General features: G+C 43.1%; 1 protein-coding gene across 5 annotated transcripts in view; it reads right to left on the bottom strand.

Moving 5' to 3' along the window:
* The window catches only part of DOCK1 (dedicator of cytokinesis 1), a 480,397-nt gene that overhangs the window by 346,172 nt on the left and 108,499 nt on the right, over nt 1-25,726 (bottom strand). For all 5 annotated transcript variants that reach the window (XM_057506476.1, XM_036899031.2, XM_057506478.1 and 2 more), the window contains exons 19-23: nt 25,467-25,564; nt 12,925-13,014; nt 12,498-12,598; nt 8,638-8,772; nt 850-958 (exon numbers count right to left, since the gene is read on the bottom strand). In XM_057506476.1, coding sequence (XP_057362459.1) covers nt 850-958; nt 8,638-8,772; nt 12,498-12,598; nt 12,925-13,014; nt 25,467-25,564 — 533 coding nt within the window. The remainder of the gene's footprint in view (nt 1-849; nt 959-8,637; nt 8,773-12,497; nt 12,599-12,924; nt 13,015-25,466; nt 25,565-25,726) is intronic.

Genomic DNA, 25,726 nt, shown 5'->3' with positions numbered 1-25,726 from the left:
GAGCACATGGGAAGCTTTAAAGCTGGGATGCCACTTAGCCAAAACTTTTTTAAGGTAAGAGCTGTTAAGATGCTTTCTCGAAATATCCATTAAAAAGACATTAAACGAGGAAAGACCAGAGACGGCCACAATGAGCAGTTGAGCAAAAGTTTCAAGTTAATCATTTGGAAGATTCTTACTCTGTGAAGGAATGAGGCACAGACAGCAAACTGCACATTGCACAGCTCCTCCTGCAGGAAGTCAGCCCCACAGAAGTCTCCAGAACAAGGACGCTGAGTGGGTGGGTCCTGGGCTGCTCGGTGGGCCCTCCCCACGTTCTGCCTCCTGGCCCCTCCACACAGGGGTGCCCGAAGACCACTCACACCTCACTTGAGATGACGGCACCTTTGTTCCAAAGAGCGAGAATAAGTGGATCCCTCACTGGTTCTTCTGCACGGGCAAAGGCATGCCAAAGACAAAGGGGTGTCGCCACTTCCCCAGCATGGCCTGAGGTCTGAGCAATGCCTGGGGCACCTAGAGCCTCCACCCCCGAAATGTGCTCAGATACCAAGCTAGCAGAGAAGAGAAATGAACACATTATTCTCATCCACTTCCCCATGTTCACATGAGGTACGTTCAGACCCTCTCCTTGCCAAGGAGCAGAGATAGCAAAGACAGCATTTAGGAGCACCGACCAAGGAAGGCAAAGACAATTTCATCCCACAGGGAGCAATATTATGTACTCGGGGTCTGTCTGCTGGGGTTCAGGCTTGGCAGGATGTACAGTCCCTGCTTCTCTCGGCCTGCACACGGAGCCCCGCGGCTACCAGTGGGCGCGGAGCAGGGCGAGGCCCGCCGAGGAGAGCCTACCTTCACCCTGACGGTCTGATCCGACACGCTGCTCATCATGTCGCTGATGGAGCGGAAGAGCTGCAGCAGGGACTCCATGAAGTCGGCCTCGCCTTTGTTTTCATAGAGTCTGCAAAAGGAACACACACACCTCTGTGGGCCTGGCGGGCAGCCCCGCCCCTCCACCCCTGCATCTGCAGCCAGGGAAGGGGCTGCCCGGGTGGCAAATCAGACTGGGAGGCAACGTCCTCAACATCCATGGGAGGCACACGGGAGGCAGCCTGGAAACCCCATCAATCTGGACCACTCAGCTATGGAGACAGGTCCGCACACTCACGAAGCTGATTTTTATTCATACTATTATTAAACGCTATTTTCATTGCAACATAATACATTTCATAATTCTGAAAAACACAGAAATGTAGAGAAAGGGAGAAAGGAAGAGAAAGAGGAAGGAAGGCATAGAGGAAGGATGAATTCGGCTTTAATTCCACCCCCAGAGATCACACCATTGGTATTTTGGTGAATTTCCTGCCAGTGTTTTTTAAACCCAGTGTCACAGAGTTGACTATCAAAACACACTTAAATTGCCTAAACTGAACATGATCTTATAACCGTTTGAAAATGACTTCAAAATTACTTTATTTCAGAATACTGTACAAATGCATTCAATCACAATACTGTACAAATTGGTAATGGAAAAACATTAAAGAGACAGAGCATATTCAATAAATGGTTGTAAGGAATTTGTACGTTGGTTGCATGTATGCAAATATACATTGCTAATTATAAATAAGTTTCATCTATAAATTATTATCTATTACTTCAAGTTGCTGTTACTAAAAACCAATATATTTGCATTTTTCAATGTTGCAACGCAGATATTTATTAATGGAGACTTGTGTTCTGCCTAATTAAAAGTATACCATACTCAAAAACTTGTGTACAATGGAAAATTTTGTCAACTAAGTGATAATTAATTACCCTAGAGGCAATCTTATATTTAAATGAGTTCCACTACAAAGCAAGAACACTGTCTAAAATGGGAAACTGCAACCCTGTGTATGTTCTGTGAAAGTTTTCAATACAGGTTTGCTTAGATGGCATACCAAGCAATCAAAAGTATGGAGTCACATACTCCTGCTTGCAGGTGACATGCAACAACGTTTGGCACATGGGGTGCAAGCAACTGGGGAGGCTTCAAGCATGTGGTCATCCACCCCCTCAGGACATCTGCCAGTTTCTGGAGCTGCACAGGGTGGGAGACTAATAACCAAAATGAAAACCAAAGCAGAGTGGGGTTTGTAATCAGCCTCCAGAGATCATGCATAGAGTTTGGAAAATGCCAGGGAGAGGGACCAAAACCCTGCGGAAGCAGCGGCAAATCAAAGGGAGCCTGAGGCTTTCACACAGCCTTGGTTCAGTACCGCTTCTGTAGAGTAAGGGGGTCGACCCCACTTTCTGCACCTCAAAGGAGAGAGGGTGAAGCATCTCTGGAGGAAGAGCCCATCATCTGACTTTCACAACTGTACTAATACACAATCCTGCATTCAGACAAAAATTACTAAACACAGGGGGAAGAACAGATCACATGGCTGCATAAAAGAGGAAAAGAAGACAATGCCAACAGACCCACAGGCCATCGAGATGTCATAGTCAGCTAACAGGAATGTCAAAATAAACACAATTATTATACTTTAAAACAGAGAAAAAGATGGAGAAGACAGAAATGTGAAAGACAGGGATGGAGAAAACGGAAGGTAAAATGAGAATTTTCAGCAGAGAAATGAATAAGGATCAAATCAAAATTCTAAACCTAAAAAATGTATTATCTAAAATGAAGGGTTAATTATATGGATCAAATTGAGATTATTAGACAAAGTAAAAGAAATTAGTGAAATGGGAGACAATCAACAGGAAAATAAACAATGAGACAAAAAAATACAGAAGAGTGTTAGAAATACATAGGGTCCAATGAAGAGGGCTAATAGATATTTCACTGAAGTCCCAGAAAAAACTGGGAGATAAAATATATCACATGCAGCATTAGAATGGATAATGGCGATGAAATGCCAAAATCAACAGATATCACTCCAAAATTCAAGAAACTCTGAAAATCCAATGTAGAATAAATAAAAAGCAAAGCATTCCTGTGCAACCCAGAGTAAAACTAACAGCCACAAAGAGAAAAACTGTAAAAGCAACTAGAGACAAAAACAAAAAAAAAACAGCATTACCTTCTAATAACATTAAGTCTGAAAACTGACTTTTCACCAGAAATGATGGAACCCAAAAGAGCACAGAATGACATCCGAGGGGAAGAAAATACCTGGCAATACAGAATTCTACATTAAATGAAACTAGCCTTCCAAAACAACAATGAAATAAATGATTTTCCTACAGACGAAACTTGTAGTAGACTTACATTAACAAATTCTACAGGGAGTTTTTGAGCAGGATGAAAATGACTCCAGAGAGTAACATGAAATTGCAAGATGAAAAAACAGTCATAAATATAAAACATATTAAATGAGTACTAACTGTACAAAATAATAATAGTAATGTTTTATGAGGTTTAAAGCATATGTAGATTTGAAATGCATGACAATTATAATACAAAAAAAGGAAAGGAAGTCAGTGAAGTTAAAGCATTCGACTTTCTCTGGTCATACCTAGCATTACCAGGATAGTGGCGGAAGCAGTAATTTGAATTACTCGGTAATAAATCAAACATGCACATTATCATCTGTAGGATAATCATTAAAAGAATAGAAGAATGTTTAACATGTGAAGAGAGGAGAAAATGGGATAAAAAGAAAATTTTGATTGCTACAAAAAAAAGGCAAAAAAAAGAGGCCAAGGGGAACACAACACAGATGGGTAAAAGAAAACTAGTAGATATAAACCCAATATATTAATTGCATTATATGCAAATAAACTAAATACTCAAAAGAATGTTCAGACTGAATGAAATAAGAACATAGCTATATGTAGTGTATAAGGGGTACATCTTAAACATTTAAGGACACAGGGAGGTTACAAGTGAAAGAATGGGAAAGATATTCCATGCCAACACTAACCAAAAGACAAAGGGAAACTGTCACGTTGAGTAAATCCACAAGAAAGAGATCACAATTCTCAATCTGTATGCCCCCCATAAAACAACTTCAAAATCTATAAGATATGATTAACGAGCCTATTACATTTAAAATTCTACCCAGAATCCCCAGAAATGAAAATGTAATTATTAGTTTCTCTGCTGCCAGGCAACATGTTTAAAACATAGAAATGGTTAGTATTTTATAGCAACCCCTTTGAAGCATCTTTCTATAACGAAAGGAAGGCCTCCTGAGGCTCACCTCTCGGTTTTGTCAAAATAAACCCAGAAGCATCACTTTTGTCACCCGCCTTGAGGTGGAGGGAGGGATGAAAAGAGAGAACTGAGAGCTATCAGGAGATAAACAGATGAATAAGCCTAGTCATCACTCCTTGCTCATGAAAATGCTGTAAGTCCTTACTAACAAAATGACAAGATCTTTGTCTATTAACCACAATCTGCTTTTGTAACCCAGGAAATGATAGCAAAATGGCATATCTGCCAACAACTTTTTCGCGATCGGTAAGTAATTATTCACAAAGCTAATACCAGACAACAGGCAACGGCCCACAAGCACCAGGAAAGACGGAGCAGGAGCACAGAGAGAACAAGCCGCAGTCACTGGATGGAGAGGGCCTGATGCAGGACGTGTCTGCGTCCCGGGTTTTCTAGTTAATGTGATTCACCCACACAGAAAACACAAACAAAAACCAGCAGAGAAGTGCCCCTGGCTGTCAGGAATCTTTCCATGGGTTCCCTAGAACTAAATGTCTTTGGGCCAGAGTTTTACAACCGCTGTTCTCATTTCAAAACAAAATAAGCTTGCTAAACAACAACAAAATGTATGGATTTGCCGAGTGAGAAAGATAGTGGGGTAACAACGATAAGCTTCAATAGCTTCATCTCCAAAGTTTCACCTCTTTGTTCTCTGGAAGAATAATTACTGTCAATTATCCTGGAATTTTACAAAGCTACTACATTATAAGAAAACCCAGCAGACCATTTCGAAAGAAGAAAAATAAAAGACCTCAAAAGTTTATTCCGACTGCAAAAAGAAAAACACACTTGTCAATTCCAGCTGTGAGCACAATTGTTTTTCTCCCAAGGCAATAAATGTGTTGTAGGTAAGAAAATGAGAACCCTAGTTTTTCTCTCCCCAACCTCTGCAAACACTACACGTGACAGCTGCTTAGAACTTGCTATGGATCAAACATGCCAGGCATCAGCATAGGACACACAGGACTGCTTTTTCTTAAGCAGCCCACACAAAATAGGAATACTACTTCATCTAAAAGTAATGCCTTCGATAGCAGAGATGAACCACTGAAACGTTATGGTAGGACAGAGGAGCAGTAGGCGGGGGACAGGATGCCAGCCGTCCATGATGTAAGGTTGGAGATCTGTCCACGATTTAACGTCATGCTTTTCTTTCCTACCATAGAATCTTCTGTGCAGCTTTATTTAGACAATAGATTTAAATGTAACAAGTATTACCATTATGCAATGTGCCTGCAACTGTGTTCTAAGTTGCAGAAGGGAACATACATCCTTCTCTGCCCTCAAGAATCGAAGAAGGCAGCCAAGACACACATTCAGAAAATGTTTACAGAAAAGAGTAAGGTCAATAAGTTTTTAAAGTCTGGGATACAGTCTGGGATCCAAAGCTCATTAAGTGCTTATGGAAGAAGGAAGGGACAAGGTGGGAAGGAGCCAGGGAGGGGAGGAAAGGATCAGGATATCAAAATCGCCATGCTTACTACGGTATTTGGTTAGAGGAGGTAAGGGAGGCCCTGGCCAACGCTGCGGAAAGCTTAGCTGCCTCTCTGCCTTTTGGCAGCTGCTGCCGCTCGCCTTCTGGCCTCTTGGTACTTTTTGTCCCGGGCGGTCTCTGCTCGTGACACACAAGCTACATGGCAAAGACATTCAGTTCTGGATCAGGCCTGGCTCCTGCTGGGGCCACTCCAGGACAAAGGCCAGGCCCCTGGGCCATGGTCTGTGCCAACCTCAAGCTGCCAAGCTCCAAAACAAAGGCCTTCCTGAGGACATCAAATGTAAATCAGTTCCCTTGGTCACAGGCAAACGTCTGCTGAGGATTTCACTCCATTTCTGCGTAACAGTAGGACTGAATCATGCCTGGGGACGACGGAGGGCTCCGATGATGTAAAGCCAAGGAGATAATGGGGACAAGAATCTCAGAGACTGACCCCCAAGCTAATGGGGAAGAAAGGCTCTCAGGAACCTAATTAAGTAGATTTAGTACCAGGAATAAGCTGGGGCCATTCTAAGCTGTCAGGCAACAGAAATTCTAGGTTAAAAGTATGAGGAAGAGAATGTTCATCACCATCCAATATATTTCTGCCTTAGTACTTCACTAAAAGAACTCTGGTTTTGTTTAAAGCGTCAACAGGCCCTTCTAAAGATCCCTTCCACCTTCTTTACATCTATGGTGGTCGTGTGACATAGTTCTGGCTAATGAGAGGAAAGCCCATGACGCTCTGTAGAGACTGGGGGAGGCCTTTCTAAAGGAGAGTAACTGGAAGAGCTGTTTGCCCCTCACTTCCTCTCTGTTGCCTGGAATGCAATCCTGCAGGAGCCACCATGGGGCCAGGAGATAAAGGGATAGACTCTAGAGATGGTGGGACAGACAGATAAGAGGAGCCAAGGACAATGGGACTCCAGGGGCCACATACAGAAGCTGTGGACCCTTCCTCTGGGCTCTGCGCTCTATGGGGAAAAAAACAAGTGAACCTCATCTGATGAAGCCACATTAAGCTGGTTTTTTCCATAACACACAGCCAGTCATATTCCTAACCTTGGTCAGATCAATCAAACTCAATACTGGTCATTCACCATGGTCGTAAGACCTCATGCCATTTGTACTTTGAGACTAAAAGAGATTAAGGAGATGCAAAGAGGGATCGTTTTGCTACTGGTCCACTTGAATGCCCCCTAAGCAGCATTATTTCAGAAAAGAGTATGGTGTTTACTGCAATAACAGGAACACATCAATGACCAAGCACATTTCTTTTGATCACTAATCTCTGAATGAGGAGGCGGGTCAGCAGTGTGTTCGGGAAGATGAACACCATTAAACCCCTACTTCAATGTCCTATTGATCCCAAAGTGTACAAGATTTAAATTCTTTCAAAGAAAACATGACAAAATCCATATGACCTTGACTGCTCTGTGCTTTCCAGTCAATCCTGTCACTTTGGTTTTGGTTGAGAGTAATCAGAGATTTAAAATTAGTGAGGAAAATATAAAAGCAAGACAGAGGCTGCCAGGAAGTTCATTTTCTCAGAATTAATTTTATTGAAAAATAAATAAAGTAAGGGGAAAACAAAACCTAGTTTATTTGGTCGTCTTTCAGACCTGACAGTGAGAAAACCGTCCACGGCTCTGAACTGTAAGAGAAGAGAACGCTTTGGTCCTCATCAAAATTCATGCCCATCCCTATAAGCAAAATAAGAGTGTGCCTTTGATTTCTCGGTCAAGGATAAAAATATCATGGCCTCAAACCATGGGTCTTTGTACATAAAAATGGCAGGGCAGAGACTGTTATTTAAATCATGGGACCCCTACAGTGCACACAGCACAATTAACCCTTAGCCAGTAACACAGGGGCTGTGACCACTGACCAGTGGGGGCACTAACTCTGTTTGTGACTTTTACAGGTCTACATACAGTCATTAACCTGTTTCTTTGGCTTTATTTGCACCATGCTGCCTACAAGAGTGGATCTTGAACACCTTCCCTTCCCCATGGGCCCTTCTGGAGGAGGCCACTTCGGGTCAACAAAGGTAACACGAAGAGGAAAGAGGGAAGTGTGGACTTGGGGCTACACTAGTTCAATTTTCAGCTCTTGTTTCAAGAGCGCTATGCTTTTAAAAAATGACCTGTGTTCTCTTCTAAATCAAAGGGACGTGGGGTTCTAAATTCCATGGCTGTGGATGAACTGGAACCTCACGACAGGAACATCAACCTAGAATAACCAACATGAGCCCACATCACTCAAAGTAGGTCACCCAGGGCAGCTGTCCCCAGCACAAAGGGCAGGGTGAGTGAGCTTCAATGCCCACCCCTCTGCCTGTGCCTTTTCCCCATTTCTTCATTCATAAAGGCAAATATGATGGACCAATCGAAAGCTTTTATTTTAGCACAGCTCTCAATCTGCAGATTAAGAGCTTGAAAGTTCAAAAGTAATTCAGAAATTCATCCACATAGTATACAAAATTCGTCACTAAGCTAAATGAGGTGAGTGTCCATCCTTGTGGCAATTCGTCTGCAGATCTCTCGAGCAATAAACATTATTCTGGTTGAAGGCAAGAGACGGAGGAAGCCGCCCAGTCTTCCCAAGTAAGACAAGCTGACTTGGTTCTGGCTTTTTGTGTTGCCCTTAATTTTGTTCTTTTGGGGCTTTTTTCCATAGAAAGATACACTGAAAAGAACTTCCGAACCCTTGGTGTACACCCTGCATGACCTTTGAAGGATTGGCAACACTTTCAGTAGACGATGCTTTCCCGACACACACACACTTCAGACTCGGGAACAGGACTCACACTCAAAATCTTACGCAGAGGCAGTTTCAGTAAGAGAGGGGCAACCACCTCAGGACTGGCACTGACATGCTAGAGAGCAAGGGAAGGAAGGAAAAGAGGGAGGAAGGGAAGGACTTCTGAAAGCCGAGGAGAGCCAGCACCGCCGACACCTACTGGTTGAACAGTATCCGGGAGCGCACGATGAACTTGAAGATGTACTCCAACGCTTTCATGGCCTTATACAGCTGGTCGCTGACGCCCGGCTTCTCGGCATTGTCCACGTAGTTCCTTAACACTTTGGTCAGCTTCCTGTGCAGAATGGAAACGCAAATTAATTAAGTTCAGAAAATTATAGTATCTTGGACAGAAAATACACAGTTGGTTAAGTCTATTTTGATTCACATTTATCAGGTTATGAGCACTGGTAAACATGTATTCTAAATAGATTAAAAGCGATGCATAAAATAACTGAGCATTTAACAAGCACTTTCTAAGTTTGAGATGTTTCTCTAAGCATTTTAATCTATCGTGTAATTTAATCTTCACAACAACACGATGAAGCCCATAGTAGAGTAATATCCTTAATTTATAGATGAAGATACCCGGGCCTAGGTAGGTAACTAGCTTTCCCAATGTTAAATAACAAAATTAAAAGGGTTTTTCTCTTTATTGCCATATCTATTTGTTATGCTCTTTTTTTTTACACTGAACATGTATGATTTTCAAATGAAAGAGGCAGCAGTCGTAGTAATCAAGTTTTAATTCTGCCCAAACACCTAATATCTGCCACTACTGTCCCATGAACCGATAACCGTTGTTCATTGCTAGTAAGGATGACCCTCAAGCAGTGCCTTCCAAATCACAGAAGAACAAGTAAGTTAACTTTAATATCGTTCCCATGTTTAGTGTTTTGGGCTGTATAGAAGCTCTGCAAAACTAGCAGCATACGTGCAATTGGTATGACAGCCAATGAGATTATCCCATTAACCAGACTTCTCTGCTCTGCAGCTTTCATGTAGTCAACAAGAATGCACTATGGCTGTTAAATATGCATCCTGCTCCTAACAGCCTGCTAGGGAGGGTACTGACAGTGTTTTCAGGGAAGTTATGAGCCAGCAGGCAACAGATTATCAGTTGAGTTTATTATACAACACTTGTAAAAGCAACTGTTAACTTTGGGTATTTACGGATGACCTCAAAACAGCCTTCAGAGTAACTATTTTCCTAATAAATCACAATGAACGGTTTTTTGGGTGACTGGACGTAAAGTCCTCACTAGCACTGATCAGGGTGCAAGAACTCTAGTCAAGAAACCTGACACCATCAGAGGGACATTCCCGCAAGTGTGTTTGGAAGAAGTGAGGCCAGCAAGGTCCTCTTCCCACAGGCTCTGCCGCCCCCGTGCTGGGAGGGAGGCCTCACCATGTCTGTCTGTCGGGGCTTCTCTGGACACAGAAGAACATCTGAAGGACTGGCAGGAAACCTGCTTCGCTCGGTTTAACCTATTTTCCCAAACTCACTGGACCACATACCTTTTCTTACTGATATCCCAAAGAATAAACATTTCATAGAACACATTTTAGGAATTCTTCCAATAGATTAACCAGACAAAAGAATAAGAAGAAGGAGTGATTTTCAAATGACCCAGAACCAGAAAATAAATCTGGAAGTCAAAATCCCATATCCACATGAGCCAGGCCATCTTGTAACTGCAAAGAGCAAGCCCCTTGGCACGAGCTAAGAGGGGCGGACCAGATCAATGCAGCACCAGTGAAGTGGGAGGGAGCCGAACCAGCTCCAGGAAAGGTGGCTCTGCAGCCAGAAAGGAGCCTGTGCAGCTGGTTCTCTGAAGGGCGGTCCCCGAGGCTGAGGCCCCCTCTCGTCTCACTTGCCCCCAGCTCTGGCCACCGGGATGAGGCTTCAGGCAGTGAACACCCTACCCACGGACATGGTCTCAGGGCTGGAGCACTAAATAGTCATGCCCAGGGCCTGTAGTCGTCTTTAATTCTCTTAGAGGTCTTTGTGAAGAAAGATAAAACTCTCAACATTTGTCAAAGGGAAGAGGTAAAGGGACTACCTGGCTGGGAGTCTAACCTCGGAGGGGCAGAGGGAGACTTCCAGGAGGGCGCTTAGCACCAGCCCTGCCCCAGACCAGAGAGCGCCCCGTGCTTCATCTGTGCCAGACAGACCTCCGCGATTTGGTCAACACTGTGTGAGTCACAGTGATCCCCTCTGGTATTTCAAGGGGTAAACACTCAGATTCACTGCAGAGGACCCAGCTGGGGTGGCTCGCTCATCCAAACATGTTAAGAATGCTTATTTTCCAAAAACCAAAGTTTCCCTTCAGCAGATCACGGAGACTGAAGGAGAGCATGAGGATTCTCAAGCAGACCCACCATAACTTACAGATAAATGGCACTGTGCTCCTCCCATTGCCAAGAATGTCCCGACTGTCGTTTTGCCACCTACGAGAACAAATGCCACGTTCTCTGCCCGGCAGCCTGGGAAACCAACTAAGGGGTCTGGAATGCAGTGTGGTGACCTTACTCGTTGTTCTGATTTTCTGAAATTCGAGTACAAAATCAAATCTAGTCTGAGAAGAACCATGTTTCGATAAAAAAGCAGAATTGTGAAAGTGACATATTGGCGATCATACTAAGAGACGTTTACACTAAGATGACACTAAGAGCCACTTCCAAAAACCCCACCCAGGCTCGGATCCACCCTCCCCACTGTCTGCAGAGAAGTGTGCAAAGTGTAGGCAAACTGGGCATCTCCACTCAGAGAACAAAATGTTTTAAACAAACATATTAGCGTGCAAGCACAAAGGACCTGTGGCAGCGTGTTCTGAGTGCACGAGGACATAACAGCTCTCTGCCCTGCTGGTGGCCCCACCCACCGCCTTGCAGTCAACAGGCAGGTGGACAGGAAAGAACCCAGGGCCGGGCTGATGAACACTGATGGCTGGCATCAGACCTCTGACCCCGAGTTCACAGCTGCGCACAGGCAAGGAAAACAGGTTTTGACCTCAGTATAGTCAAGACAGGCACGGGAGCTTCGACTCACTTTACTGAGCTAAAGAGAATCATTCCTAATGATTCTAAGTAGGATGTTCTCAAAGAAATTATCTTAATCTTTCCCTTTTCACTGCAACTCACACAATTAAAAGTTGAAATAAATGTCAAGGAGTCCCACCGTGAGCAAGAGAGTAACTCATTATAATCATTCTAATAATAAGGAAACCTAACAATTGCTTAGTGCTTTCTAAGTGCCAGGGATTATCTCAAGCCCTTGACATGTTAATAACTCATGAAAATTCTCCAAGAAACCCTACAATCTTGCCCATTTTACAGGTGAGAAAGCTGAAGCCTAGAAAGGTGAAGCAGCTTAAACTCGTAAGGAATAGAGCTGGAATTTAAGCCCAGGTAGCCCGGTTCCAGGAAGGTGCTGGTCAATGCCAGGTGAGCCGCCCCTCCCGCCCAAGCGTCACGAACTCCCTCTGGTGCCTTACTAGACCCACACGGATGGGTATGTAGGTCTGGGGGCACATCAAGAACAGCTGGGTGGGCAGTAAGAATCCCAGTAACATACAGCTGAAGTTTCTGGGAAAAAAGGGAAAGCACTCTTTAAAGAGCAAAAACATATTCGAAAGTACAAAACTGATTTTTTTTCACACTCAACAACCAATGATCTCAAAACAAGAATATACCCATTTATTTATTCATCAAATGCCTGCTGAGCAGCGTGCAGGCAGGCACTCAGAACCCATCTATCAGTTTCATCAAATCTACACTGAAAATTTCTAAGACATACAGAACGTGTGGAGAACAATAATTTATTCCAGAGTATCATGTAATTTATCACATATCTCTTTCGACAAGACTTTGAGGTCTATTAAGGGGGAAACAATAATAAAAATCATCCCAGTAAATTCAGAGTTTGAGGGGGTAAATGCACAATCATAGACAAAACATGGGAAAGACTTCATAACAAGCATACATAACGAAGTATTTGTTTTACAATAACAAACTTACGTGTAGGCTAAAGTTGCACTAAAGTGTTTCTTAATGTAGGTCTCTAAAACAGGATTAAAATGTTGAAATTTTCTATCAGCAATTAGTCCAATGATAAATACCTGTTAAGTTAATCAGAATTTCCATTAGCAAAATAATGCAAACCATTTCGGAGACCCCAACTGAATCATCTGCTCCACTGCAGAGTCAATGAACTGTACCATTTTCAGACAGTCAGTTTACCTCTTCTTACCCTAGAAATTACATTTGCTAACCATAGTATTATACTGAAAGAAACTTTCTACCCTCGATTCTTCTGCTTTGATTGGATGTAGAGCTGAGAACACCTTCAAGGTTACTGTGCTGCGTCCCCCTCCCCCAGCTTCAAAGGCTGCAGCCTGAAAGCTCACCTTGGTATCTAAGCAGATGAAAAGTAAAGGCCTCTTACCAGAGCATCAAACACTAATGTATCAAAAGTCTCGCTCTCGGAGTTCTCCATCATGATGTTGAAGAGGGCATCCAAGGTGTCCTGGAGGAACTGCAGAGACACAGAACATCACACACAGAGGAAACGTGCCCCGCCTTTCCCCAGCACAGAACACCATAACCTTGGCAGTACTCCAAACAGCCACCACTTATGAAGCTATTAACTTCAAGGATTTTCCCCAGACATGAAATGCACAAGACAAAAATGTGAGATGAGTGAATTCAGAACAAATCCATCTGAGTCAAGTGGGGGACATTTCCCACAGGACATTTCCAACACTTTTCCTGGCTTCCATCCTTCTGGTGACAAAGTTCCATCAAAGCAACTCCAAGAAGACTGGATCTCACTGATTCATTGCTGTCCGAGGGTAAGACCTGAGCTAGCGAGTAGGCAGAGGCCACACAGAGACAGGTAAGAGCCGAGTACAACACAAGACCTTCTACAGACCCAGATGCCCAAGGACAGAAGAGTGTGTGATTCTGAAACTGGACTACGCAGCAGAATGCCAGGAAGCACTTTTTATTCAAGGGTAATTTAGAAGTTCCTTTTATAGCCTACTACAACTCACCAAACAAGAACTGGAACATAGAATGACAAAATATCATGAATTTAACTAAGAAAATAAAAAATTAGGAGATTACAAAGTTGTATCACACTAGAAATTGGCTTTAAACTGTATTCTCATTCTCCGCTAAAGGAAAGGTACGATGGACTGTCAGATTACATTGGGAGTGTTGAGTTCCCTACTTGTGGAGGAGTTCAAGAAGAGGCAGAAGCCATACAATAGAAAATTGGCCATAAAAAAGGAATAAAGTATGGATACATCATCCTTAGTCACTAGGAATATGCAAATTGAAACCACAAGATTGCACTTGACACCCACGGTGATGGCTGTCATCAAAAAGATGAGCAATAGGGGGGCGGAAGATGGCGGCGTGAGTAGAGCAGCGGAAATCTCCTCCCAAAACAACATATATCTATGAAAATATAACAAAGACAACCCTTCCCAGAATAAAGACCAGAGGACACAGGACAATATCCAGACCACATCCGCACCTGAGAGAACCCAGCGCCTCGTGAAGGGGGTAAGATACAAGCCCCGGCCCCGCGGGAGCCGAGCGCCCCTCCCCCCAGCTCCCGGCGGGAGAAGAGCAGGCAGAGCGGGAGGGAGACGGAGCCCAGGGCTGCCGAACACCCAGCCCCAGCCATCCGGGCCAGAGTGCAGGGCCCTCGATACTGGGAAAACAGGGCAGCAAGAACAGTGAGCAGGCACTGGAGGCTGGGCGACAGAGGGCATAAGAAAAGCGCGCGACCATTTTTTTTTTTTTTTTTTGCTTTTTTGCTGCTTTGTTTTGGCGAGCGCTTTTTGGAAGTCTTAAAGGGACAGGGACCCCAATATTAGGGAAACAGGGCAGAAAGACCGGTGAGCAGAGGCCTGAGGCTGGCACCGGAGAATAAAGAAAAACGAACGACCACCTTTTTTTTTTTTTTTTAATTAAAAAAAATTTTTTTTTTTTTTTAATTAAAAAAAATTTTTTTTCTTGTTTTTTTTTTGTGGTCGTTGTTTTGTTTTGGCGGGTGCTTTTTGGAAGTCTTAAAGGGGCAGGGCGGGTCACTTAATCCAGAGGTAGGGAATCCGGGATCTCTGGGCACCCTAACCCCTGGGCTGCAGGGAGCAGGGAGGCCCCTTACGGAGATAAATAGCCTCCCAGCAGCCCCTGCTCCAACGCGACTCCACCATTTTGGAGTAGCTGCCCGAGCCAGGCCACGCCCACAGCAACAGCGGAGATTAACTCCATAGCAGCCGGGCAGGAAGCAGAAACCCTGTCTGCGCGCAGCTGCGCAGCACAAGCCACTAGAGGCCGCTGTTCTCCCAGGAGAGGAGAGCCACAAACCAACAAGAAAGGAAGTCCTTCCAGCCGTCACTCGTCCCAGTTCTGCAGACTATTCCTATCACCATGAAAAGGCAAAGCTACAGGCAGACAAAGATCACAGAGACAACACCAGAGAAGGAGACAGACCTAACCAGTCTTCCCGACAAAGAATTCAAAATAAGAATCATAAACATGCTGACAGAGATGCAGAGAAATACGCAAGAAAAATGGGATGAAGTCCGGAAAGAGATCACAGATGCCAGAAAGGAGATCGCAGAAATGAAACAAACTCTGGAAGGGTTTATAAGCAGAATGGATAGAATGCAAGAGGCCATTGATGGAATTGAAATCAGAGAACAGGAACGCATAGAAGCTGACATAGAGAGAGACAAAAGGATCTCCAGGAATGAAACAATATTAAGAGAACTGTGTGACCAATCTAAAAGGAGCAATATCCGTATTATAGGGGTCCCAGAAGAAGAAGAGAGAGGCAAAGAGATGGAAAGTATCTTAGAAGAAATAATTGCTGAAAACTTCCCCACACTGGGGGAGGAAGTAATCGAACAGACCACGGAAATACACAGAACCCCCAACAGAAAGGATCCAAGAAGGGCAACACCAAGACACATAATAATTAAAATGGCAAAGATCAAGGACAAGGAAAGAGTGTTAAAGGCAGCTAGAGAGAAAAAGGTCACCTATAAAGGGAAACCCATCAGGCTAACGTCAGATTTCTCAACAGAAACCCTACAGGCCAGAAGAGAATGGCATGATATATTTAATACAATGAAACAGAAGGGCCTTGAACCAAGGATACTGTATCCAGCACGACTATCATTCAAATATGACGGTGGGATTAAACAATTCCCAGACAAACAAAAGCTGAGGGAATTTGCTTTCCACAAACCACCTCTACAGAACATCTTACAGGGACTGCTCTAGATGGGAGCACTCCTAGAAAGAGCACAGCACAAAACACCCAACATATGAAGAATCGAGGAGGAGGAACAAGAAGGGAGAGAAGAAAAGAATCTCCAGACAGTGTATATAACAGCTCAATAAGCGAGCTAAGTTAGGCAGTAAGATACTAAAGAGGCTAACCTTGAACCTTTGGTAACCACGAATTTAAAGCCTGCAATGGCAATAAGTACATATCTTTCAATAGTCACCCTAAATGTTAATGGGTTGAATGCACCAATCAAAAGACACAGAGTAACAGAATGGATAAAAAAGCAAGACCCATCTATATGCTGCTTACAAGAAACTCACCTCAAACCCAAAGACATGTACAGACTAAAAGTCAAGGGATGGAAAAACATATTTCAAGCAAACAACAGTGAGAAGAAAGCAGGGGTTGCAGTACTAATATCAGACAAAATAGACTTCAAAACAAAGAAAGTAACAAGAGATAAAGAAGGACACTACATAATGATAAAGGGCTCAGTCAAACAAGAGGATATAACCATTCTAAATATATATGCACCCAACACAGGAGCACCAGCATATGTGAAACAAATACTAACAGAACTAAAGGGGGATATAGACTGCAATGCATTCATTCTAGGAGACTTCAACACACCACTCACCCCAAAGGATAGATCCACTGGGCAGAAAATAAGTAAGGACACGGAAGCACTGAACAACACAGTAGAGCAGATGGACCTAATAGACATCTATAGAACTCTACATCCAAAAGCAGCGGGATATACATTCTTCTCAAGTGCACATGGAACATTCTCCAGAATAGACCACATACTAGGCCACAAAAAGAGCCTCAGAAAATTCCAAAAGATTGAAATCCTACCAACCAACTTTTCAGACCACAAAGGCATAAAACTAGAAATAAACTGTACAAAGAAAGCAAAGAGGCTCACAAACACATGGAGGCTTAACAACACGCTCCTAAATAATCAATGGATCAATGACCAAATCAAAATGGAGATCCAGCAATATATGGAAACAAATGACAACAACAACACTAAGCCCCAACTTCTGTGGGACACAGCAAAAGCAGTCTTAAGAGGAAAGTATATAGCAATCCAAGCATATTTAAAAAAGGAAGAGCAATCCCAAATGAAGGGTCTAATGTCACAATTATCGAAATTGGAAAAAGAAGAACAGATGAGGCCTAAGGTCAGCAGAAGGAGGGACATAATAAAGATCAGAGAAGAAATAAATAAAATTGAGAAGAATAAAACAATAGCAAAAATCAATGAAACCAAGAGCTGGTTCTTCGAGAAAATAAACAAAATAGATAAGCCTCTAGCCAGACTTATTAAGAAGAAAAGAGAATCAACACAAATCAACAGTATCAGAAACGAGAAAAGAAAAATCACGACGGACCCCACGGAAATGCAAAGAATTATTGAATAATACTATGAAAACCTATATGCCAACAAGCTGGGAAACCTAGGAGAAATGGACAACTTCCTAGAAAAATATAACCTTCCAAGATTGACCCAGGAAGAAACAGAAAATCTAAACAGACCAATTACCAGCAACGAAATTGAAGAGGTAATCAAAAAACTACCAAAGAACAAAACCCCCGGGCCAGATGGATTTACCTCGGAATTTTATCAGACATACAGGGAAGACATAATACCCATTCTCCTTAAAGTTTTCCAAAAAATAGAGGAGGAGGGGATACTCCCAAACTCATTCTATGAAGCTAACATCACCCTAATACCAAAACCAGGCAAAGACCCCACCAAAAAAGAAAACTACAGACCAATATCCCTGATGAACGTAGATGCAAAAATACTCAACAAAATATTAGCAAACCGAATTCAAAAATACATCAAAAGGATCATACACCATGACCAAGTGGGATTCATTCCAGGGATGCAAGGATGGTACAACATTCGAAAGTCCATCAACATCATCCACCACATCAACAAAAAGAAAGACAAAAACCACATGATCATCTCCATAGATGCTGAAAAAGCATTTGACAAAGTTCAACATCCATTCATGTTAAAAACTCTCAGCAAAATGGGAATAGAGGGCAAGTACCTCAACGTAATAAAGGCCATCTATGATAAACCCACAGCCAACATTATATTGAACAGCGAGAAGCTGAAAGCATTTCCTCTGAGATCGGGAACTAGACAGGGATGCCCACTCTCTCCACTGTTATTTAACATAGTACTGGAGGTCCTAGCCACGGCAATCAGACAAAATAAAGAAATACAAGGAATCCAGATTGGTAAAGAAGAAGTTAAACTGTCACTATTTGCAGATGACATGATACTGTACATAAAAAACCCTAAAGACTCCACCCCAAAACTACTAGAACTGATATCGGAATACAGCAAAGTTGCAGGATACAAAATCAACACACAGAAATCTGTGGCTTTCCTATATACTAACAATGAACCAACAGAGAGAGAAATCAGGAAAACAACTCCATTCACAATTGCATCAAAAAAAATAAAATACTTAGGAATAAACCTAACCAAAGAAGTGAAAGACTTATACTCTGAAAACTACAAGTCACTCTTAAGAGAAATTAAAGGGGACACTAACAGATGGAAACTCATCCCATGCTCGTGGCTAGGAAGAATTAATATCGTTAAAATGGCCATCCTGCCCAAAGCAATATACAGATTTGATGCAATCCCTATGAAACTACCAGCAACATTCTTCAATGAACTGGAACAAATAATTCAAAAATTCATATGGAAACACCAAAGACCCCGAATAGCCAAAGCAATCCTGAGAAAGAAGAATAAAGTAGGGGGGATCTCACTCCCCAACTTCAAGCTCTACTATAAAGCCATAGTAATCAAGACAATTTGGTACTGGCACAAGAGCAGAGCCACAGACCAATGGAACAGACTAGAGAATCCAGACATTAACCCAGACATATATGGTCAATTAATATTTGATAAAGGAGCCATGGACATACAATGGCGAAATGACAGTCTCTTCAACAGGTGGTGCTGGCAAAACTGGACAGCTACATGTAGGAGAATGAAACTGGACCATTGTCTAACCCCATATACAAAGGTAAACTCAAAATGGATCAAAGACCTGAATGTAAGCCATGAAACCATTAAACTCTTGGAAGAAAACATAGGCGAAAACCTCTTAGACATAAACATGAGTGACCTCTTCTTGAACATATCTCCCCGGGCAAGGAAAACAACAGCAAAAATGAGTAAGTGGGACTATATTAAGCTGAAAAGCTTCTGTACAGCAAAAGACACCATCAATAGAACAAGAAGGATCCCTACAGTATGGGAGAATATATTTGAAAATGACACATCCGATAAAGGCTTGACGTCCAGAATATATAAGGAGCTCTCACGCCTCAACAAACAAAAAACAAATAACCCAATTAAAAAATGGGCAGAGGAACTGAACAGACAGTTCTCCAAAAAAGAAATACAGATGGCCAACAGACACATGAAAAGATGCTCCACATCGCTAATTATCAGAGAAATGCAAATTAAAACTACAATGAGGTATCACCTCACACCAGTAAGGATGGCTGCCATCCAAAAGACAAACAACAACAAATGTTGGCGAGGCTGTGGAGAAAGGGGAACCCTCCTACACTGCTGGTGGGAATGTAAGTTAGTTCAACCATTGTGGAAAGCAGTATGGAGGTACATCAAAATGCTCAAAACAGACTTACCATTTGACCCAGGAATTCCACTCCTAGGAATTTACCCTAAGAATGCAGCAATCAAGTTTGAGAAAGACAGATGCACCCCTATGTTTATTGCAGCACTATTTACAATAGCCAAGAATTGGAAGCAACCTAAATGTCCATCAATAGATGAATGGATAAAGAAGATGTGGTACATATACACAATGGAATACTACTCAGCTATAAGAAAAGGGCAAATCCAATCATTTGCAGCAACATGGATGGAGCTGGAGGGTATTATGCTCAGTGAAACAAGCCAAGCGGAGAAAGAGAAATACCAAATGATTTCACTTATCTGTGGAATATAAGAACAAAGGAAAAACTGAAGGAACAAAACAGCAGCAGAATCACAGAACTCAAGAATGGACTAACAGGTACCAAAGGGAAAGGGACTGGGGAGGATGGGTGGGTAGGGAGGGAAAAGGGGGGGGTATTAAGATTAACATGCATGGGGGGGTAGGAGAAAAGGGAGGGCTGTACAACACAGAGAAGGCAAGTAGTGATTCTACAACATTTTGCTATGCTGATGGACAGTGACTGTAAAGGGGTTTATAGGGGAGACCTGGTATAGGGGAGAGCCTAGTAAACATAATATTCGTCATGTAAGTGTACATTAGTGATAGCAAAAAAAAAAAAAAAAAAAGGGCAGTTCCTGTGTGGTAACCTCCAACGAGTTCTACACAAGGGTATAAAGGGCATATAAAAGTGTAGGCAAAGGGTCTGTTTGTGTTTATACAGAGGATCAAAGCCTAATTGGGCTACCCCGAAAATGAACTAAGATACGATATGAAAAAGAACTTCCAACATCTGCACTCTCTGGAAGACTCATGCCAGAAGATGATCATCAAAAAACCCCAACAAAGATCCACGCACTGCTACAGCTGTAGATGCACTCATCCCACCAGTTCCTGGACTTGCCATGGGAATGAGGAAGGAGATATCTAAGCTGGCCTGTACATACAGTAAAACAACAAAATTGGACTGGATCTATACTGTTGGAACTCAACCAAGAATTTGGAGAAGTGCAAATTGTAGCGCTCCAAAGTCTTACAACTACAAACTATTTATTGTTAAAAGAACATATGGCATGTGAACAGTCCCCAGGAATGGGTTGTTTTAATTTGTCTGATTTCTCTCAGACTGTTCAAGTTCATTTGGACAATATCCACCATATCATAGATAAGTTTTCACAAATGCCTAAGGTGCCTAACTGGTTTTCTTGGTTTCACTGCAGATGGCTAGTAATTACAGATATGCTTTGGTTATGTAACTATACTCCTATTATGTTAATGTGTGTGTGCAATTTAAGTAGTAGCTTAAAACCTATACATGCTGAAGTTACTCTACAAGAAGATATATCAAAGAAATAATCAATCTTCCCATGTTTTCTTCCGCCTGCTACTTCTATAGCTTTTCTTCTTCCTTCCTAATTACAACCCTTAAATAGAATTCGTGCCTCATATCAAATTTACCGAGTATCATAATTCTTCCAAGTGGTAAAGATACCTCAAGACAAATGATGGGCATAGAAGCCACAGGGCATAAATATGCAAAGAAGTAAAAAGCTAACTTTTTCAAACAATAAGGCTTCTCTCTCACTCACCAACTTCACATTTCCCTGTATGGCCCCGGAAGATGACTGGTTAGCCAGAGACGGGTAAGATTCCTCAAGGGAGGAACAACCTAAGACAGGCACAGTCGCAGGGGGGCCATCAGGTGAGAAATTGGGGATCAACAGAGGTGAGGCTTAGAACCTCACCCCCCCGTTCTGAGAGAAATCTTCTGCATACGTGGATGTTTTATTGCCCTGGTCTAGCTTGGATTAACACATAGTCTACAGGCACACACCTGATCATCTACATGTGCTCTCTTACAACACTAAACTATATTTTCTACCTTTATCTTGTATCTACCTACCACTTCAGCATTTTATTAAAAATAATAATAATAAAGAGAGAAATGTGGTATCCACATATAAATCAAGTATAAAAACCAAATGAGTATTCATATTTGAACTGACTGTTTATAGTTCATAATGCATGAGCAAAACCGAAAGTTTCTGTGATGACTGCCCTTGTACTGTTCACTATGTAACTTATTCATTATGTAAGAATTTGTTCTACATGTAAAAACTTGTTTGTTATGCCTCAGAAGATTGGAGACTGACAAAAATTAGGCTTGGGGTGGAATAATGATTGTGCATTGAGCATTGACTCCCCTATACAGAATTTTATTGTCGTTAACAACCATTTGATCAATAAATATGAGAGATGCCCTCACAAAAAAAAAAAAAAAAAAAAAAAAGGACAGACTTCCAATGGTAAAATAAATTAGTAACCGGGATGTAAGGTATAGCATAAGGAATATAGTCAAGATATTGTAACAGCCTGGTAGGGTGATAGCTGGAACCTAGAATTATGTATATAAATGTTCTACCACTGTGTTGTACACTTGAAACTCATGTAATGTAATACTGTGTGTCAACTACCCTTCAATAAAAAATAATTATTAAAAAAAAAAAAAAAAAAAAAGATGAGCAATAGTAACTATGGGAAAGGGTGTAGAGAAATTAGAGCCCTTCCACATTACTCGTAGAAATGTAAAATGGGGCGACAGCTTTGGGAGACAGCTTGACAATTCCTCAAAGAGTTAAAACACAGACTGACCACGTGCCTCAATAATCACATTCTTATATACGTCCAGAAGAATGAAAAATATGCCAACCACAAAAAACATGTACACATAACAACCATTTGATCAATAAATATGAGAGATGCCCTCACAAAAAAAAAAAAAAAAAAAAAAAAAAAGGACAGACTTCCAATGGTAAAATAAATAAGTAACCGGGATGTAATGTATAGCATAAGGAATATAGTCAAGATATTGTAACAGCTTGATAGGGTGATAGCTGGAACCTAGAATTATGTATATAAATATTTTATCACTGTGTTGTACACTTGAAACTAATGTAATGTAATACTGTGTGTCAACTACCCTTCAATAAAAAATAATTATCTAAAAAAAAACATGTACACAAATATTCACAGAAGCTTTATTCATAAATGTCAAAATGTGGAAACAACCCAAATGTCCATCAGCTGATGAATGGATACACAAACTGTGGCACAGCCACACAACGGAATATTTATTATTCAGCCACAAAAAGGAATGCAGTTCTGATACATGCCATCACATGCTTTGAAAGCACCATACCAACTGGAAGAGGCCAGTCACAAAAGACCATATATTGTATAATTCAATTTACATAAAATAATCCAGCACGGTCAAATCCATAGAGACAGAGGGTAGATTCATGGTGCAGGGAGAAAAGGAAATGGCTGAACAGGTATGGGGGTTCTTTTTACAGTGATGAGATGTTCTGAAACAAGACAGGGGGGTGGTTGCATAACTCTGAGAATACACTAAAAATCCATTCATTTGTACAGACTAACAGGGTGAATTTTATGGTACGTGAATTCCATCTCAATGAAGCTGTTACTAAAACCAGAAAAGAATATGCGAGATGGTCCCCACAGCAAGGTTGTCCACAAGACGGCTGGCTGAGCTGCCTGGTCGCCATCTCCCTAGACAGTTCCGCCTGTGCGTGGGACCCCAGGGGCCTCCTGGTCCCCACAGGTCTCAGCTGGTTAGAGCCTCAGACTGAGGAACCACACCAGGGACCTGCCCCACACCAGTGCTCACCCCACTGGCCCCCTTGTGCTGTGAAGCTGGGCAACAGCCCCAAATTCAGTGCCCCCAGCTGTCCCTCAGAAGGGAGAATGTGCTCCAGACCCAGGAAGAGACCCAAGACCCACAAATGCTTAAAATCTTCATTACGGTCCCCTGTGCCACCCAGTACCTACTTTATGTGTCACATACGGAAGACAGGGGAATAACACTGCCTGACCCAGAGGCATGCCGGTCTGGGCACCAAGGGCTTCATCAACCCCGTGAACACAGGGACACGGCCACACTGCTTGTGTAGCGTTCTCACCATTTTCAGACTACTGTCTCTGCAAAGGTCAAAACTTCATACCATCTGCTAACAGCCCAACGTTACTGCCAACAGACTCCCCGGGTACCAGGCTCATGCAAAGTCCCCTGCCGCCCTACCCAGACAAGGGACACGGTCAGCAGCGCAGAGCCGTGAGGGCAGAGGTGCGGTGGTTCAGGGAGGCGGCATCCTGAGGCCACGCCTAGGGGGCTGCTGGCAACACCTACCCTCCCACTGAGACTGGAGGACCCACAGCACTATGTTCATTTACCACCAAAATGGGGAACTGTAGCTCTTATTAAATAAGCAGATCCTTTCCTCAACCTATCCAGCAATGTCATCTCTTATTACCAGGTACAGTCAGTCATACAGATGGAGGGCCTTGAATAAATGGAATAAACCCCCAGTCTACTGGTGTCCTTCAGTAGAGGAAGCGGAGCTCCAGGCAGGCTGGGGATCCCTCCAGCCCTGGCCCCATTAACAGCCACATGGCCTTACGCCAGTCCAGTTACCTCTGCAGGCCAGCAGCGAGTCAGGCTGCGCTGGCAACAGGGAAGAGCAGCCAGATAGAGCAGACAAGACACAGACAGGTCCTCTGGGTCAGCATGGTGCCAGGGTAACAGGTGTGAGCCGGGAGAAGGGAAAGACACTGCCAGGGAGGAACTATCGGACCTGGTAATAGATTAGATGGTAATAGAACAAGACGAGCTGGTTCTAGATTTTCCCTGGTTAGGTGTGACAGCAAGTCAACGAAACTTAACTAATTGTAGAAACAATGCAAGGACTTACAAATGGAAAAGGACAAAATTCCATTAATTGTGTGTCTTCTAAAATTATGTTAACTCATTCATCCAGTTCCCATTTGAATCCAGGAATTTACAGAACTCAGGAAAGTTTGAAATGCAATTAACATTGTCCAAGCCAGAGGTAGCAGACAAGAACCTAAAAAGATCATTAAAAATTGGAAGATTAGAAAGGATATGTTTGAATGGTTATACAATGAATGTAGAAAAGTGGTGAAACCACATTAATTTGTACTGAAGCTAACCACACTGCCATTTAATTAAGGCCATTTTTAGTAATTAATTTTTACAGAGATAAGGTTGTCTCCTTCTGCAAGCACCTCTCATGGAGGGGGACATCAGACAGTAATAGAGAGACCCGGCTGCAGAGATCTCACTCAGGAAACCACCAGTGGGGCCCAGCTCATCGCCCACCAGTCAAGACGGAGCACCCTGGAGACGAACGTGCCTCTGCTTCCATCCGAGCAACAGTCTCTAGAGCCACTGAGGCAAGAACAGCCTAACACTGTAGAAATTTACAGAAGTACCAACAATTGTCAAGTAAAGAATCACTAATCACGCTTGTCTAACTGTCCTACATGACAGATAAAGACTTGAGAGGGCACCTGACCTTTCTCCAGAGCCTGCTATGTGTGAGGCTAAGAAAGGAGCCCAAGACTGAGTGGGAAGAAAATGGCCAAGACAAGACTCGGCACTGTGATCTTCCCGACACCCCGCGTAGCTCTGCAGGTCAGTTATGGAAGTTCTAGGTGAGCTGTGGGCGAAGGTAGTAATGATGATGAAGGTCATAACAGCAAGACCTAACCCTTTCTGAGCGGGTGCCAGGTCCAGGCAGACGCCGCATCTCATGACAGAACCTACGAGAAGGCGTCGCTGTTACCTCCACTTTACAGCAGGACAAAGTGAGTCTTAAAGAGGCCACTTAACCAAGAAGTGACTGCAGAGGAACCGGCACCCAAGCCTGGGTTGATGCCAAAGTGCATCGCGGTGAAGCCAGACCAGAATCCCAGGAGGATCCTGGCCACTTAGAGGTGTATGTCGATACGCAAAAGGAACTACTTGGTAAAGGGGTTATAAACAAAACCCCAACACGTCTGCAGGCAGAGCCTGTGCCTGTGAGCACACATGGGAGACAAAGCCAAAGGAAACCGTCCCGGGGTCCCTGGGGTCCGGGTTACCTTCACCACTTCGCCACCGTCGACCTTCATCAACTGCCGCAGGTTCTGCTGCAGCAGGCTGGTGTGCGAACGCCACTTGAGCAGGCCCAGGAGGTCCACTGGAAACGGAAAGCGAGAGTCAGCCCCTCGGAGCCCGAGCGCCATCCGCCCGGGGCGCGCATCCGCTGAGGGCCGACAGACGTGCCGGACGGGGCACCCTACCGGACACGTTCGCCCGCCGAGTACTCCACTACTTTCTAGGACATATTTGACACCCAGGG

This window comes from Manis pentadactyla, chromosome 8, assembly GCF_030020395.1.
Source record: "Manis pentadactyla isolate mManPen7 chromosome 8, mManPen7.hap1, whole genome shotgun sequence".
Taxonomy (NCBI): Eukaryota; Metazoa; Chordata; class Mammalia; order Pholidota; family Manidae; genus Manis; species Manis pentadactyla.
This window is presented reverse-complemented; position numbering and strand designations above follow the sequence as displayed.